The sequence below is a fragment of the Rana temporaria genome, chromosome 4 (assembly GCF_905171775.1).
Source record: "Rana temporaria chromosome 4, aRanTem1.1, whole genome shotgun sequence".
NCBI classification, from domain to species: Eukaryota; Metazoa; Chordata; class Amphibia; order Anura; family Ranidae; genus Rana; species Rana temporaria.
The window spans coordinates 351,219,802-351,239,128 of NC_053492.1; the positions used below are offsets into that span (position 1 = coordinate 351,219,802).

General features: G+C 43.4%; 1 protein-coding gene across 1 annotated transcript in view; it reads right to left on the minus strand.

The window, feature by feature from the left end:
- The window catches only part of BIRC6 (baculoviral IAP repeat containing 6), a 347,923-nt gene extending 332,835 nt beyond the window's left edge, over nt 1-15,088 (minus strand). Inside the window, exons 1-4 of the mRNA XM_040347806.1 lie at nt 15,085-15,088; nt 14,564-14,745; nt 12,032-12,169; nt 7,660-7,853 (exon numbers count right to left, since the gene is read on the minus strand). Of these exons, the coding sequence (XP_040203740.1) occupies nt 7,660-7,853; nt 12,032-12,169; nt 14,564-14,745; nt 15,085-15,088 (518 nt within the window). The remainder of the gene's footprint in view (nt 1-7,659; nt 7,854-12,031; nt 12,170-14,563; nt 14,746-15,084) is intronic.
- Nucleotides 15,089-19,327: the final 4,239 nt, after the last annotated feature.

The window sequence follows — 19,327 nt, forward strand, 5'->3', positions numbered from 1 at the left end:
TAAAATGCCAAAATAGCACAAAAACCCCCCAAATGACCCCATTTTGGAAAGTAGACACCCCAAGCTATTTTCTGAGAGGGATGTCGAGTCCATGGAATATTTTATATTTTGACACAAGTTGCGGGAATATGATAAACTGATTTTTTTTTGCACAAAGTTGTCACTAAATGATATATTGCTCACACATGCCATGGTTATATGTGGAATTGCACCCCAAAATACATTCTGCTGCTTCTCCTGAGTACGGGGATACCACATGTGTAGGACTTTTTGGGAGCCTAGCCACGTACGGGGCCCCGAAAACCAATCACCACCTTCAAGATTTCTAAGGGCATACATTTTTGATTTCACTCCTCACTACCTATCATAGTTTTGAAGGCCATAAAATGCCAAGATGGCACACAACCCCCCCAAATGACCCCATTTTGGAAAGAAGACACCCCAAGCTATTTGCTGAGAGGCATGTTAAGTCCATGGAATATTTAATTTTTTTGCCCCAAGTGATTGAATATTGACCAAAAAAATAAAAAATTACAAAACGTTGTCACTAAATGATATATTTCTCACACATGCCATGGTTATATGTGGAATTGCACCCCAAAATACATTCTGCTGCTTCTCCTGAGTACGGAGATACCACATGTGTGGGACTTTTTGGGAGCCTAGCCAAGTACGGGACCCCAAAAACCAATCACCGCCTTCAAGATTTGTGTGAGTGAAATCAAAAATTTATGTCCTTAGAAATCTTGAAGGTGGTGATTGGTTTTCGGGGTCCCGTACGTGGCTAAGCTCCCAAAAAGTCCCACACATGTGGTATCCCCGTACTCAGGAGAAGCAGCAGAATGTATTTTGGGGTGCAATACCACATATAACCATGGCATGTGTGAGAAATATATCATTTAGTGACAACGTTTTGTAATTTATTTTTTATTTATTTTTTTTGGTCAATATTCAATCACTTGGGGCAAAAAAACCGGAGTTAGGCTTACCGGTAACTCGGTTTTCAGGAGTCTTCCAGGACAGCCCTGTAGATGTAGCTCCTCCCTCCGGGACAGGAAACACAATCACCCCCAATTACAAAAGGCGGTCCTCCAGGCCTTCTCAGTTCATCCAAGAATTCCTGAAGGGCTCTGAAAGACATAATCTACCAACACATCGTTAGTACAAACTTCCATTTCCAGTTAGAAATATAAACAGCGGGTGGGAAGCCAGGCTGTCCTGGAAGACTCCTGAAAACAGAGTTACTGGTAAGCCTAACTCCGGTTTTACCCTTTCGTCTTCCAGGACAGCCCTGTAGATGATTGACAAGAAACTTACTTATCAGGGTGGGGTTACTGCTTGGAGGACCCTCCTACCAAATGCCTGATCCTTCTCAGACATCAAGTCCAGGCGATAGTGCTTGGCGAAAGTAGTATAACTTGACCATGTTGCCGCCTTGCAAATCTCTTCTGGTGAGGCTCCGGCCCTCTCAGCCCATGAACTCGAAACTGCTCTAGTCGAGTGTGCTTTAACAAACGGGGCTTGTATGCCCTCTAACTCATAAGCCTTTCCTATTGCCATCCTGATCCATCTAGCAATGGAGGATTTAGACGCTTTCTGCCCCTTTTTACTTCCTGAAAAATTAACAAAAAGGGAATCGCTCTTCCTAAATTCTTTGGAAGCTTCTAAGTAAACTAAAAGGCACCTCCTAACATCTAACAAGTTTTGGGGTGCTCCCTCTGAGTTTGAGGTGGAACAAAAAGAAGGAAGGACAATGTCCTGTGTCCTATGGAACTTGGACACAACTTTTGGAAGAAAACTGGGGTCTGTTTTCAAAATAATCCTATCATCAAAAATTAACAAAAAAGGCTCCAAAATTGAAAGAGCCTGTAGCTCACTCACCCGTCTGGCTGAGGTCACTGCCACCAAGAGGACTGTCTTAAGTGTAACCCATTTCAAGATGGATTCCTCCAGAGGTTCAAAAGGTTTGCCTGAAAGTGCCCTGAGCACCAACGAAAGATCCCAAGAAGGACAGGTCGAAACCCTTACTGGCCTTGATCTTGATAAGGCCTTGAAAAAACTCTTAACGAACTAATTCTGCTGAAGGGAACACTGCAAGAAGACACTCAGGGCTGCTACCTGTACTTTTAGGGTGCTAGGGGAGAGACCCAGATCTACCCCAGCCTGTAAAAAATCCAAACTAGCTGGAATCCCTGGATGATCCAACTCTTGTTCCTTCATCCAAGAACAAAATCTCTTCCAGAATTTGGCATAGATTGCTCTCGTAACTGGCTTTCTGCACTGTAATAGGGTCTTTATTACCCTCTCTGAGAAACCCTCTGCTCTCAATAACTGTTCCTCAGATACCACGCAGTTAGACTTAGTCTGTCTACCTGCGGGTGTAGGATTGGACCCTGCGAGATCAGATCCTTCCGGATTGGAAGGGGGAATGGAGGGAGAATGCATAGTTCCTTCAGGATTGCGAACCAGGGCCTCTTTGGCCAACAGGGCGCGATCAAAATCAAGTCTGTCTCCTCCAATCGAAACTTCTGGAGTACCGCTGCGATCATCCTTACTGGGGGGGAAGGCGTAGCAGATGTTCAACCTCCAAGGACTGGTAAATGCGTCTATCCTTAAGGCCTGGTCTCTTGGATGTATTGAGAAGAACTGGGTTACCTTCCTGTTCTTTTCCGAGGCAAAAATATCTACTTCCGGAAGACCCCACCTCTGTGTTATCTGAGAGAATACCTCTTTGTTTAGGGACCATTCATCCTGTTTCACTGGCTGGCGACTTAAATAATCTGCCAGAGAGTTTTGAGTACCCTTTAGGTGGACTGCTGTTAGTGAAAACAAGTTGGTCTCCGCCCAGGAGAGGATTTTGTTGGATATCTCTTGAAGAGCCGGACTCCTTGTCCCTCCCTGCTTGTTCAAGTACGCGACTGCCGCCGCGTTGTCCGAGCGAACTTGCAGGTGCCGTCCTACCAACCTTCCCTGGAATGACTATTGTCCTTAGGATTGCCAACAGTTCTCTTTGGTTGGAAGAGCGACTTGCCTCCGCTGGAGACCATGCTCCCTGGGCTACTGCTTCCTCTAGGTGGGCTCCCCAGGCACTTGCGTCCGTTGTCACCATTACTTCCACCGGGAAGGACCAGTCTAGACCCTTGCTCAGATTGTGATGTCCTCGCCACCACCACAATTTCCTCTTTACTTTGGCTGAGATTGGAATCAGAGACTCTAAATCCTGACTCTGGCCAGAGACGGAGCATAAGTTCCTGTAATGGACGTTGATGATGTCTTGCCCAAGGAACTGCAGGGAAACAGGATGTCATGAATCCCAGGACCCTCATTACTTCTCTGATTGAAGTCCACTGATTGGACTGTAGCTGGGCTACCGCCTGACTTACTTTGGTAACCTTTTCCTCGGGGAGATACATTTTTTTCTTTACCGAAGATATCTTGTACCCTAGGTATACCACCTCCTGGGATGGCACCAACTGGGATTTGTCCCGGTTGATTATCCACCCGAGTGAGGAGAGACACTCCTGCGCTACCAGTAAATCCCTTTCTAACTGTTGAGCCGATCTTGCCACAAACAGTAGATCGTCCAGATATGGGATTACTGTGATCGCTTGGCCCCTGAGAGGGGCAAGAGCTTCTGCCAGAACCTTGGTAAAAATTCTCGGTGACGAGGATAGACCAAAGGGCAGGGCTTGGAACTGGAAGTGTTGAATCCCTAGAGTTACCCTTACTGCCACCCTGAGGAATTTTTGGTAATCTGGGTGTATAGGGATGTGCAGGTAAGCATCCCTGAGATCCAGGGTCGCCATGTAACACCCCGGGAACAGACATCTTGATACCGTAAAGATCGACTCCATTCTGAACCTTTTGTATTTTACAAATTTGTTCAGGGGCCGGAGGTTCAGGATCATCCTGAACTTTCCTGATGGCTTCTTTACGATGAAAATATGGGAATATACTCCCTGTCCCTGCTCCTCCAGGGGTACCGGAATTAGGACTCTCTGATCCACCAATTCTCCTAGAGACAGCATGAGAGCTTCTGCCTTTGCTTTTTCCCTGGGTGGATGAGTCACCCTGAAGTTCCAGTGAGGCAGTGACGCAAACTCCAGCCTGTATCCGTTCTTTATTAGATCTAGAATGAACGGGCTTGAAGTTGCCTTGGTCCATTGTGGGAGGAACTGCCCCAACCTTCCTCCCACGGGGACACAGGAGTCATTGCGGTTTTGGGGCGGGTTGAGGAGGATTAAACAGGATTCCTCCTCTACCACGCCCCTTGTGACCTGCCCAGTGCTTCTTGGGTTGGCCTTCTTTTTTCTGGTTTTGCCAAAAGTTTGATCCCTTGAAGCCACGAAAAAAACTTTCCCTCAGTCTTTTTCTTTTTCTCAGGAAAGGCCTTCTTCCTGTCCTGAGTATGTTCCAAAGCCTCTTGGAGGCCGGATCCAAAAAGGTGGTCTCCTGAAAAAAGAAGAAGACCACACAATTTCAATTTTGAGGCGGCATCGCCTGTCCAGGTTTTCAGCCATACTGATCTTCTGGCTGCATTGACAAGAGCTGCTGACCTGGCAGCCAACTTTACTGACTCCTCTGAGGCGTCAGCTAGAAATCCTACTGCCTTGAATAGGAGTGGAAAGGATTTTAAAAGCTCCTGTCTAGAGGTACCGGCCAAGATGTGTGCCTGCAACTGGGTGAGCCAACACTCCAAGTTCCTTGCTACACAAGTAGCTGCTAGAGCTGGTTTTAAACTGATCGCAGAGGCGTCCCAAGCTCTTTTCAATAGTAGGTCCCCCCTTTTGTCCATTGGGTCCCTAAGGGAACCTAAGTCATCAAAAGCCATATCTGTCCTCCTGGAGACTTTGGCTAAAGGGGCATCCAGTCTAGGAACTTTGTTCCAAGGATGAGACACATCCGATTCAAATGCAAACCTACGTTTGAGGCTGCCTGAAAAAAAAGGTCTTCTTTCAGGTTGTTCCCATTCTCGCAGAATCATATCGATCAGAGACTTATGAACCGGAAAAACCTTGGTTCTAGTCGCATTCCCCTGATACATAAGGTCATGCTTTGAGAGCTGAACCTGTTCCTCTTGGATATCTAAAGTATCATAGATAGCATTTAGAAGATCCCCCACATCATCTAATGATAATTTGTATCTGGCGCCCTGGAGGAATCCTCCTCTCCCTCTGATTCAGATGCTGAACCTGCCTGAGAGGAAACAACTGATCTGGGAGTCCTGTCTCTAACCTCCTCCTCTTCCTCCTGAATTTGTAAGGAAGGAGCACTAGAGGCCCTAGGTAGGGACGGGGCCGGACCCTGCATCCTGTCTATCAGTCCCTTAAACGACTGAAATGTGGATGCCATTTCATCTTTAAAAGATAACATTTGGTGACAAGTGGTTACCGAACTTTCCTTAACCAAGCTATTGACACAATCAGGACATACAGGCTTATCCCAGTTAGAACTTAGCTTTGTCCCACACACGGCACATTTCTTCCTAGGAGGCTGGTTCTTATCATGGGCCTTAACCTGTTAAAACAAACAACACAGTGGACCACATTACAACCAGCTAGACCTGCATTCACCACTGTGAAAAGGTTCCTAGAAGGTGCCAAACCCTCCACCAGACAGGCTCACCACCTAGGGGGGGTATATGGGGTAACAATCCCCTACCTAACAGAATAAGCCATGTGCAATCACCAGGTCTTACCTGAGAGGTACCGGTGCCTGTTGGACCAGGATCGGGAATAGCCGCTGCTGCATCCATGGTCCTGTGTTTTTTGTATCAGTCTCACTGATCAAACACCAGCGCCGGGTTCCTTCGAGTCTCCTCCGCGCCCTTTTTTGAAGTAGGAACGATACTTTCGGGCGCCCCCTGATGACGCGCTTCCGCCGAGATTACTCCTTCCTCTCTTTGGAACGCACGGAACCCGCCCCCTAATCGAATACCGGAAGTGGCGAGCCGATTCGATGGCGTCTCTCACCCTCGCAGCCATGCCATCCGGATGCTTCCAGGGGACGGATCCCGCCGTCAACGGGGTCCGACTATCGCCGAGCTCACGGCGGAGGAGACTCCAGCCACGCTCTCTACCCCTAGGGCCAGAGGAGTGCTGAAGGTCTGAGGTAGGTTATCTCAAAAAAAAAAAAAAAAGATACGTTCCATGATTGTATCTCCTCCCGTCTGGCAGGAAACACAAAAAAACTGAGGAGAAGGCCTGGAGGACCGCCTTTTGTAATTGGGGGTGATTGTGTTTCCTGTCCCGGAGGGAGGAGCTACATCTACAGGGCTGTCCTGGAAGACGAAAGGGTAAAATTAAATATTCCATGGACTCAACATGCCTGGTATCCCTGTACTCAGGAGAAGCAGCAGAATGTATTTTGGGGTGCAATTCCACATATAACCATGGCATGTGTGAGAAATATATCACTTAGTGACAACTTTGTGCAAAAAAAAAAATCAGTTTGTCATATTCCCGCAACTTGTGTCAAAATATAAAATATTCCATGGACTCGACATGCCTCTCAGCAAATAGCTTGGGGTGTCTACTTTCCAAAATGGGGTCATTTGGGGGGGTTTTGTGCTATTTTGGCATTTTATGGCCTTCGAAACTGTGATAGGTAGTGAGGAGTGAAATCAAAAATTTGCGCCCTTAGAAATGCTGAAGGCGGTGCTTGGTTTTCGGGGTCCCGTACGTGGCTAGGCTCCCAAAAAGTCCCACACATGAGGTATCCCCGTACTCAGAAGAAGCAGCAGAATGTATTTTGGGGTGCAATTCCACATATAACCATGGCATGTGTGAGCAATATATCATTTAGTGACAACTTTTTGTAATTTTTTTTTTTTTTGTCATTATTCAATCACTTGGGACAAAAAAAAAATATTCAATGGACTCAACATGCCTCTCAGAAGTTTCCCTGGGGTGTCTACTTTCCAAAATGGGGTCATTTGGGGGGGTTTTGTACTGCCTTGCCATTTTAGCACATCAAGAAATGAGATAGGCAGTCATAAAATAAAAAAGTTGTGTAAATTCCAGAAAAAGTACCCTAGTTTGTAGACGCTATAATTTTTGCGAAAACCAATAAATATACGCTTATTGCGATTTTTTTTTACAAAAGACATGTGGCTGAATACATTTTGGCCTAAATGTTTGACTAAAATTTAGTTTATTCGATATTTTTTACTTTTTGTTCTAAGAAAAATCTTTTTTTTTTTCAAGATTTTCGGTCTTTTTCCATTTACATCGCAAAAAAAAAAAAATCGCATAGGCAATCAAATACCATCAAAAGAAAGCTCTATTTGTGGGAAGAAAAGGACGCAAATTTCGTGTCGGTACAACATTGCATGACCGCGCAATTACCAGTTAAAGCAGCGCAGTGACAAATTGTAAAAACACCTTGGGTCTTTAGACAGCGTATTGGTCCGGGGCTTAAGTGGTTAAACAAGGGTACAGTCGTCTTAAAGCAGCACTGTAAAAACACAGATTGAAGCAGGTAGGAGGTGAGAAAATTACTTATAGCCAGTCCTACTCAACCAGTTATGATCTGTTGGTCCATCATCATATGTGTAATACTTTGTATCAACATGAAGCACAAATACAAATCTGTTTAATATGTTACAGTGGATGCATTAGACAGCAATTTTTTTTTTTTTTTTCAAGAAAATAAACATACCGATCTACAGACCGACCAGGCCCAACACCAAGCTCTGGCCTGGCACTAGGCAGCAGATAAGACAGTCTGTCCATTATAGAAGAGGCTACAGGCAGTGCAGCAACGTTTTGATTTATTTTCTTCAGCTCATTTACAATGGCACCAGTCACAGACTTTAACACATGATGAGGAAGATGAAATGTGACAGTCGCCCACTGCATGAAAGACAAAAAAAATTGACAAGTTTAATGTTAGAGGGGAGTAAGGCAGTACATTTAAAGCTACTTGTAGGAAGAAACTGTCTGTATTGCGCATTCAATATGGGTACTGTTAAACAAGAGAGATTGGATAATACTTTGGAAATTTCTAGATTTGTTTTTTTTCTTTGCATTTTACGACATTGTGACTGCCAGTCACACAACAATGTTCAGACAACTTCATCCAGTTCTATAGTGATACTAAAGTCTAGTTTTTTTTTTACCTTTAAAAATAACTTTAAAAATAACAAGCATGTTATACTTACCTACTCCTGTCCCCTCCCCCCTGTTGAGTGCCCCCACAGCAAGCAGTCCAAAGGATGTGGGTAACTTTCACAGTGCACACAACATCCAGTGGAGAGATTTCCAAGAATATTTCGCAGCAGCACATAATGCAAGGACAATGTCCTGGTTAAGGTGGAAAGCAGAGCCTACATTTGAGAGGAAGGAGGTCTTGGGTCTAAAGTGAACCTAGTCCTTTCAAAATCAAGAAATGTTACTGGCAGGATAAGGCTACCAACTCACTTTCCACACAGAGATGATAGGAACAAGAAATGCCACCTACGGGTAAGATCAGATAAGGCAATATCCCTAATAGATTCAACGAGTGGCATTTGCATAGCAAAGAGCACCAGATTAAAATCTCAACTGGGCAAAGGGGAACAATGTGAGCCATGCACTGAACAAAGGCCTTAACTAGAGAGAGGTTAAAAGATTCCTGGTGGTACTGAAAGCCAAATGCTAATCAAGACTATATTGAAAGAAAACTGGATTAACAAATGGTATACTCTTAGATGAAAGTTACTCAACTCACACCAAGAAAAGTAAGCCCTCCAGAGGCAATAGTAGACTTTTAAGGATGAGCTCAGGCGTGTTGGCAAACCACATGTGCAGAGCTGCCAGGAAGTCTGCACTGCACAACGCTAATGAGACATTGTCCTGATGCGCAGTGAGACATTGTCCTGATGCGCAGCTGCAGAGATCAGGAAATGTCTCACTGACTGCGATTATCGCTGAGCCGACTTCCTGGCAGGCTCTACACGTGCAGATTGCGAACACGCCTGAGCTCATCCTTATAGACTTTTAGAAATTAGGCCAAAGGGTACCAAGACCTAGCGACAAATCAGTAAAGTTTGTTGTTAAATAGGCAAGCAAGTCAACATCAAAAATTCTCCCACCAGTAGCAGATGGTTTGAAACTCTTGGACAGCACAGTCCCACTGGATACAGTCACTGACAGAGCGCCTGCCGATTTTCCTCTCTTCCCTAGTACCGAGACCCAGACAGCAGAAAGGGCCAGGTCATAAACCTCTGCCAAAAAGGAATATGAATCCTCCTGACCACAGAGCAAAGCCAAAACTGGAGTAAGAACCTTGATGAAAACCCAATAAGCCACGGGCAGACCAAAAAAAGATAATGGCGACAAAACGGTAATGCCGATTGCGCACATGAAGTAGAGAGGAAGCAGCGTTTGAAACGCCAGTAATTAGGCCCTAGAAATGACATAAGATCTAGGCACCTGATGTTTTCAGAGACCAGAAGTCAAGTCATCACCCCCAAAATCTCCCGCACCATTAAAAGCGTTGTGCTCCAATGCCAGTATGTTTTTGAGTTAAAACTTGGTATTGAAGGATCGGGAGACATGAAACTTGCTAACCTCACAAGTAGAAACTTTTCTGGTAGAAGGGAGAGTCTCCTACCCCCTATGATCTCTCCCAGGTGTAGTTATCCAAGGAGGGATCAAACAAGTTAACATTCAAAAAAAGGTAACCACTCAAGGAGTTTCTTGGAAAGGAGCTCAGCTGACCAGCATTTAGGCCAAATAACCCCACGCATGTGGGTGGAGTGAAACCCCATCCTGGGAGATATGACAAAGAGCATCTGCCAAGCCAGTCATTCATGCAGTAACATGGATAAAAAAAAAAAAAAGTCAAACTGACACTGGACATGGGCATATGCAAGGTTGGAACTAGGACCAAGTCTTGACAGTAAAGGTCTTGAAGACTGCCACAGAAGTAACCACAGGTCGCATTGGCAGGGCCTTCCAAGGTCAACAGCTTTATAAAAGACCTTTAACCTTTTTTCTATTGAGTCTTTTGAACACTGGGTTATCCTTTAGGGTTCATTAGGGTCTCGTTAAGACAAGAAATGGCAGAATTCACCACAGGAGTAAGCAGACTCCAGTTGTTTCAGTGCCAATGCATTCAGTGTGCATCATAGAACACAGGTGTGTCAGTCTGATCCAATTTCTCAAAGAGAGGAATCATTAACTGCTAGCTCCCACCCAGGTAATGTGACTGGCTCAAGGACTTAGGCCTTGTACACACGGTCAGATTATTGGACACATTTGTCAGTTTTTTGTTGGATGATAGTCTCAAATCATAAGTGGAGAGGGTACTCCCCATCTGAAAATTCTGACGACAGAATTCAACGTCAGAGGGGACTTAAAGGATCATTAAAGGAAAACATTTTTTTAGCTATATAGCTTCCTTTACCTTACTGCAGTACTGGTTTCATGTCCTTATTGTTCGTTTTCGCTTTGATGTTGCTGTAAAACTGCTCTGATCTCCACACTTCCTGGTTGCCTGTTTCCTTATAACCATCATACTGGGAGCTTTTCACGATGGTCTAAGCTGTCATTACTGTGTGTCTAAAACTTAACAGAACCAATCAGATTCATTTTAAAAACAAAACACTGCCCTGGATTTGTTTGTTTTTGTTTTGTGTGTCTCTCGAAGTAGCTCACAGGAACATGAAACCAGTTTAAAAGTGAAACTAAACTGCAGGCACATTATATGATTGATTTTGTATCTATTTGTAATCATTTTTAAAAGGAATCAGTTAACTTTTATGTCTCTATACCCTGTAAACAGTCATTTCATCAAAAAAAATTGTGTTCCTTTAGTGACCCTTTAATGTGTTGAATTGTTTTGAATGTGTTCTTTCATTTCTAAAGCATGCCTAGTCTTGCTCTAAAGATTTTTGGGGGGCAAAATAATGTACTAATGAGAAAAAAAAAAAAACGGACGTGGTCAGATCAGACAAATTTTCAAGCCTGCACATCCAGTTTTTGTCTGACGAAAATTTGTAATCGGCTTTCAAAGCAGATCATTCAGCCGGAGAAAGTTTATCTTCAGATTTTTTTTTTGGACCGTGTGTCAAGTTAAAGCCTTAAGGTAAAGACCGATGATTCATAAGGGGACCCCCCCTGCTGTCTATAGCTTCAAAAGGGCCAGAAATTCAGTGAGGCAGATGGTCCAACACAAAAACATCTGCAGGCACGTTTAACAAATACATACTGAATGATCGCCTGTATTAACACAAGCGTATGCATTCTCCTCCAAATTACACCTAACAGGTAGTAAAGGCACAGATCGCCATCGCATGGGACAATGGGACATGCCTACTCTCAAACACATTCCCAGGTGTTTCTACTTTAAAACACTCCAAGCAAATACTTGCTGGTCTTGCCAGAAAACCAGCGAACTCCTAACTTTCTGTAGTGTGCCAACAATGCTGCCTGCGCTACATTGAAATCTCACTTATCAGTCCTGCTCAACGTCTTCCCTGTCGGACTAAAAACCTTCACCTTATGGTACAGAGTTTAGACGACAGGGCTGACCAGTAGCCCAGCAGGGAAGAAAGCCGGCAGGACTGAAACAGCTTGAGATGTTCGTGGAGCGCAAGAAACGCAATAACCTTCATACAGCAAATGAAAAGACTGCAGGATCAATATTCATCTGCATATGTTCTTTTCAGTATATGCAGCACACAGACAAAAACCTTGGGCAAATGTATATGAATTGCAGCAATGCACAACGTGTTTTTTTTTTTTTGTTTAGACATACACCTTATCAGCATTGCAAACAAGAGAAGAGTAACCGTACCATCAAGGTGCCTGTAATTCAGAGCCAAGATTAGTTCAACCCCTCTCATTTGGTGCAGGCTTTTCGCCCTACTGCAAACAGCCCACACATGGGTGAGCAATGTGCCCACATAGATGTGAGCTATTAAGTGGTTATAAAACAGCTTACTGAATTTCACAAAGAAAAACATAAGCATGACAAAAAAAAAAAAAAAATGGTCCAATGATTTTTTACAAGAAAGGTAAAACCAAAAACAAAAGGGTTTTCTTACCTTGGCAACCTTATGATTTGCTGCAGTCTCATGTGAGGTATTTTTAAAGCCATCTTTCAGCTGCATAATGAACAAATCATAGCCTTCTGCACTAGACACATCAATTTTCTCCAAGCACGCAGACAACAACTGCTGCACCTGCAAATCAAAAAAGTAATATTCCACAAATGATTACAAATATAAGCTCAAAACATTACCAGCAGGAAATACAGCCTGCTGTGATTTAAAACACAGCTGTACTTTTCCCACGTGTGGGGAAAAAAATAGTGGGGGAAACAATATGGTTGCTCCAAGTTCGTGTTCATGACTGATCTGCCTGCTGCAGCTTACCTTGCAACCTATGTCAAGCACAGACCAAGGCCCCTTTCACACTAGTGCGACTTCAAAGTTGAGCGATTTTACCACGATTTGCGGCCACGATTTTGACAAGACAGTCATACGACTGTGGATCAGTCTTTGCCCACGACTTGAAGTATGACTTCTATGAGCAGGGACGCGACTTTGATCCCACAATTAGGGAGATCTCCACTCGAATAAAAAAATAAAAAACAAAACAATGGGTTTTTAACCACTTAAGACCCGGACCATTATGTAGCTAAAGGACCTTGCCATTTTTGCAATTCGGCACTGCGTCGCTTTAACGGACGATTGCGCGGTCGTGCGACGTGGCTCCCAAACAAAATTAGCATCCTTTTTTCCCCCACAAATAGAGATTTATTTTGGTCGTATTTGATCACCTCTGCGGTTTTTATTTTTTGCGCTATGAACAAAAATAGAGTGACATTTTTTTAAAAAAACAATATTTAACTTTTTGCTATAATAAATATCCCCAAAAAATATATAATTTATTTTTTTCTCAGTTTAGGCCGATACGTATTCTTCTACCCATTTTTGGTATAAAAAAAAAAAAAATCGCAATAGGCGTTTAGGCAAAAATTTATAGCGTTTACAAAATAGGGGATAGTTATGGCATTTTTAATATATTTTTTTTACTACTAATAGTGGCGAAAAGCGTTTTTTTGCGTTTTTTTTCTTGACACTTTTTCCCCCAGGTGAATGGGTAGGGGCACACCGACCACCTGCAGTGCCCGACAACCAACGGCTAGGGTTGTCGGGAAGGGGCCCCTGTCCTCAACATGGTGGCAAGGTGCAAGGCCCCCTGCCCCCAAAGCACCCACCCCCATGTTGAGGGCATGCGACCTGGTATGGCTCAAGAGGGGGGGGGGGGGGGAATGCTCCCGTCCACACCCCTTTCATGACCGGCCGGGTGCTCGGATAAGGGTCTGGTATGGATTTTGGGGGGACCCCAAGCTGTTTTTTTTTTGGTGTGGTGATTTCCCCTAAAATCCTTACCAGACCGATGAGTCCAGTATGCTCACGAAGGGGGAACCCATGCTGTGTTTTTTTTTTTTTTTTTTTTCAAAAAATTGGCGTAGAGTTCCTCTTCATGCACAAGTCGCATGCCAAAGTCAGATCTGTTAATACGGAATCCAGGAACTACTTTGAAGTCGGCACGACTTAAAGTTGTTCCAATACGAATGGTAGTCATTCAAAATCATGGAGAATGACGACCAAAATCGTGGGACAAGTCGTATAAGTGTGAAAGGGGGCTATGGCTGGGTTATCACCTACAGGTGCTGCAGCATCACGAAGCAACAACACTGCGTGTCTGCTAAAAGGCATCGGATTTCTGTGCATGTCGGGACAGCTTGCGATACTGCACGTGTTCCTGACAGTAGCAATGTAAACCTGGCCTTTTGAAATTACAGCCTACCAAAGCTTAAAACTCTGCATCCACGCTGCATACAGTTTGTAAATAAATCGAAGCGTAAATTCATATTTTTTTTTAAATGGTCCTTCGAGCCACAAAAATCGCACAGCTTTGGCTGCCCCATGTAAACAAGTGGTGTGATTGGTAGGAGGAAACGCTGATAATGGGGTAGAGTCGATTGGTGGGCGATGTCACAGCTCTATGCAGTCCCCATTGTTAAGCCAAAGCTGTGCCAAGACTGCTTAGAAGAGGGGTTAAAAAGAAATTTATGACTTCATACAACAGTATGCAGCATTTTTGTAATAGGGGGGAGATAAAAAGAGAAAGAAAGAAAGAAAGAAAGAAAGAAAGAAAGAAAGAAAGAAAGAAAGAAAGAAAGAAAGAAAGAAAGAAAGAAAGAAAGAAAGAAAGAAAGAAAGAAAGAAAGAAAGAAAGAAAGAAAGAAAGAAAGAAAAGAAAGAAAAGAAAAAGAAAAGATTTTCCTGGGGGCTGAGACTGTTCTCTGGGGCAGAGCCTTTTTCTGCTCTCTTCAACCTAAAATGCCTCTAGGGGAGTTTTTGAAACACTATTTTGCATACATAGCCTTAGGAGTCCTAAGTTAGAAGACCTGCAAAAGGTCCCAAAATAAGTTATGCACTGTATTTACATGAATTTTTTTTTTTTTTTTTAATAAAAACCCGATTTAAAACAAACTTTGCAAAATGGTCAAGTTATTTAAACAGTATGCCACAAAATAAGGTAAAAACGTAATAAGCACTTACCTCCGTAACTGGCAATTCAAGCTGGACCACATCATCTGGTTTACCGACTGGAGTTTGAAGTGCAGTGTCTAGTAATAAAATACCATTTAAATCTTTCCGACAGCCCACTGCATAATCATCCACAAATATAACTTTATCTACAGTTGGAAAATATTGGCATTTCAACCGTCCACCAGGCTTTGCTACATTAAAAAAAACAAAAAAACAAAAGAGAAGCGTTAGTCACAAAATTGCACACACGATAATAAGTCTGGTTATGATTAAAGAAGAAGACTTCCTTGGCAGTGGCTACAAATTTGTTGTTTATAAAACATCAATGCAAGAAGTACTACTTAAAGTGGTTGTAAACCTTTGACACAAAATGTGAAAAAAGCATATCCCTCTATAGTGCGTACTTGTCTCAATCCTGAGCAAGAAAAGTGTAATTTCTGTCTTCTGCCTCATTCTTCTGCCATCAGCACGAGTCACTTCTGACAAGTTCCCCGACACAATTTTCACCATGCCAGTTTAACAGTGAGTACCCATGCCAGTTTAACAGTGAGTAGTTTGGTGTCAAAAAACACTAGGGCCGAAACAAATAGATTAATCGACGACTAATTGATTATAAAAATAGTTGTCAACTATTTTCATATTCGATTAATTGGCCTGCATACAGAAATGGTAGATTTTTTACATATCAGGAAAAACAGTGCAGCAAACATACAGCTCAGTATACCGTCCATACATGTCAGCAAGAACATGCCTGAGAACTTGTGAATGTGTGAGAAGCAATGCCTTATGGGACATGTAGTCCTGGGCAGTGAGTGGTTCGAAAGGCAAAAGTTATTATTTTTATTTTGCTATAGGGGCACTCTATACTATACTTTGCAGCTTGCTATTGGGGCACTCTGAAAGCAGGAGGAGCCAGAAGAGACCCCAGAAGAGCAGAATCTGGGCTACTCTGTGCAAAACCCATTACACAGAGCAGGTATAACCTTTAACCACTTAATCCCCGGAAGATTTGGCTTCTCAATGACGTGGCCAGTTTTTGCGATACGACACTGCGTAATTTTAACCCACAATTGCAACACTGACCCAAACAAAATTGACGTCCTTTCACACTGACATTTTTCAGGCGGTTTAGCGCTAAAAATAGCGCTGCTATACCACCTGAAAAAATCGTGCTCTGCAGTCTTCAGTGTGAAAGCCTTCGGGCTTTCACACTGAAGCGGTGCGCTAGAACTGCTCCAAAAGTCCTGCTACCGTGTTTCCCCGAAAATACACCCTACCCTGAAAATAAGCCCTATCTGGATTATCGGGGCGGGCTGCAATATAAGCCCTACCCCGAAAATAAGACCTAGTAAATCTCCGTTAAAAACACCTTTTAAATGCTGCCTATTGTCTCCGTTTGCTGCTAAATATAAAACAAACATGTCGGCACCCACCGCTGCCCCGCCGGAGGTCCGCTTCTCTCCTCCCGGCTGATGTCTGCTGCTGCTTCCTTGTGCGCGCGTCAGCCGAGGATCTCGGCTATTTTCTAGCCTCCCCTCCTCCCACCAGATGTCTTCAGTGCACTGGCGGCAATCTCGGCTCTTTCTCCCTCCTCTCCTCCTGCTGACGTCTGCGCCCCCTCCCTCTTTAGTGCACGGAGCGGGCTGACGTCACTGCAGCCAAACACTTCATTACCTCAGAGCTCATAGGGAAGAATACTGTACCAGTACAGTACTACAGGAGTTACACAGGTACTTTTAACTGAATTAAAACTGTATACAGTACCATTAATAATGATTTATAAACGGACTACTGACATGACAATGGGGGGTGGGAGATCTGAGGGAAAGACAGAGGACACAGAATTTTAAGATTTTAACAGGTTTTTTTTTAGAAAATAGAGAGGGATAAATGACACAGCACAAACACTGTGTTGTTTATAATGCTTTAAAGGAGCAGGATTTTTTTTTTAAGCAATTAGGACCAAAAAGGGAAATGGAGATGACTGTATTTGAATACATATTCTTTAATGTACATACCGTAAATAAATAAGCCCTACCCCGAAAATAAGCCCTAGTGTGTTTGAGATTAAAATTAATATAAGACCCGGTCTTATTTTCGGGGAAACACGGTAGCCGCATCCTTGGAGCGGTATAGGAGTGGGGTGTTTACCGCTCCTTCCCATTGAAATGAATGGGAAACAGCAGTAATACCGCTGGCAATGTGCCACTGCAGAGGCGCATTGCGGGTGGTATTAACCCTTTTTAAAACCGCACTGCTAGCGGCCAAATATCGCGGTAAATACGACAATATAGTGGCGCTAAAAATCGCGCAGCTATACAGCCACCGCACCTCCCCTGCCCAGTGTGAAAGGGGCCTTATATTTAAAATCATCATATCCAAAAAAAGTCTCAGCTTTTAGTACTACTTTAATATAAAATACTTATATTGCCCCTTCACCCCTCATATAGCTTCATGTTTGACATAAGGTTAAAATGCCCATATATCCTACTTCTGGGTGGAATATGAAAAAAAAATTTATATATATATATATATATATATATATATATATATATATATATATATATATATATATATATATATATATATATATATATATATATATATATACACACACTACTTTCACAATAAAAAGGTATCTGTTATAGTAGCGATTATCTGCTCTTTGTACTAATAAAGGGATATTTTTTGATTTTTATTTAACCCCATTATGACATGTGAAATAAAAAAGCATGCTGCTGTTACTTTACTAAACATCTTAGGCCTGGTTCACACCAAGTGTTTTTTGGTGCTTTTTGCAGAAACGCACTAGTTTTAACATGGTTTACATAACACCGATCGCTGCTCCCGATGACAGGGAGCAGTAGATCAGTGACCCCGTCACAAGGCAGAACAGAAAAATGCCTTGTTTACACAGGCATCCCCTGTTCTGCAGCTCCATGACACGATCGCAGGACACCGGCGGACATAGAGTCACGCAGGTTCCGCGGGCACGGAGCTCACAGCGGGCGCACAGGAACTTCAAAGCAACGCACCTGTACTGCATTTTGCGCACAGGAGCCATTCTGCCCACGTATATCTAGTGGCGGCGGTCGGCAAGTGGTTAAACATACTTGCCTCCACTACGCAGCTCATTTTGCACAGAACATCCTCTTCTGGGGTCCCTCCCCACATTAGATAACCCTCCCGAGGGGGTTACCTTGCGGGCACGCTCCTGAGTCAATCAGTGTCCATAGACGCCAAGTGTATGACTCGGCCCCACCCCCGATACCCAAGTCATTGGATTTGATTGGCAAAAGCGGGAGCCAAAGCCAGGATTCCATGGAGAGGACATCAGGGATGGGCCGAGGAGATGAAGGGGCTCAGGTAAGTAAAAACAGGGGGGGGGGGGTTGGTGACTGCCAGGTGTTTTTTCACCTTAAAGCATAGGATGCATTAAGGTAAAAAAAACACAAGCCTTTACAACCCCTTTAAGACCTCTTCGGAGAGTTATGCTCACCAAGAAGTGCGAAGCCTATACTTTATATAGCCCAACGTCATGGACAGGCAAGACAAGGTCACCCAATACGCTGCTGACTATTCTAATAAGAGACTGGGGGTGATGTTTTAATTGTATTAACTATAGTGTAAACTTTTTAACCACTTGTCCACCGAGGACGTTATATGACTTTGTGCAGTCATATCTGCACAAAGTCGTATGTAAAGTATGTAAACGCCGTTCAAACCCCACATGTGAGGTATCGCCACGTGTGTTAGAACAATTCTAGCACTAGACCTCTAACTCGAAAATAGTAACTTGTAAAAAAAAAATTAAAGCGTCGCCCATGGATATTTTTAAGTACCGAAGTTTGGCGCCATTCCATGAGTGTGTGCAATTTTAAAGTGTGACATGTTAGGTATCTATTTACTCGGAGAATCATGAAACCGTCAAAAACCTCAGCCACTCACAAAGCTGTGGCAAAACCTAAGCAAAAAAGGAGGCATTGCAAAACTGCAGGCAAACATTTGCTCTGCCAAAGGCCTGCACAACAGGCATTCTAGCCATTTCAAGAACACAACAAGCAACCTACCTGACAAAAGCAAAAACTTTGTTTTGAGTGGAAACCGCTTATTAAAAAAAAAAAAAAAAATGTAATAATAATAATAATAATAATAATAATAATATGTTCCATAGGAGCATGCATACCACTTATTTTGCAGGCGGTTCTGACATTTGTTCTGCTACCAAGTGTGCAGGGACCTTTGAAGCCTTTCAGCTTGTTTTCGGAAATGTTATACACAAATCTTAAATGGGAGTGCTAATTAGCATTTTAAACGAGCTGCTAGCAGGCTTTCAACAAGCTTCAGATAGTGTTGAAGCCTGCCATCAGCTTCCCAACGACAGGCCCATTAAAAATCTATGCTCAACAGCTTCAACAAAACTTGCCAAAATCTCTGCAATAGCCTTGTAAAAAGCTCAGGGTTTACACGGCTCTTAAACAAGCTGAAGCCCGTAGCAATAGAGGAAGGAAAATCACCGCTCAAGGTGGGTCTGCTATAGGGTCATACACAGGTGTAGGATTCCAAGGGTGCTGGCAGTGCACTAGGCAAGCATTGGCGTAAAATGAAGGATGGATGGCCGCACTCCAAACCAAACAGGTTGTCTTTATTTAAACGAACAGCAAAAACATACCAGATCACAGCAACGGAAACAGGCGGATAACCGACGTTTCGCACTGACTTAGTGCTTATTCATGGCCATGAATAAGCACTAAGTCAGTGCGAAACGTCGGT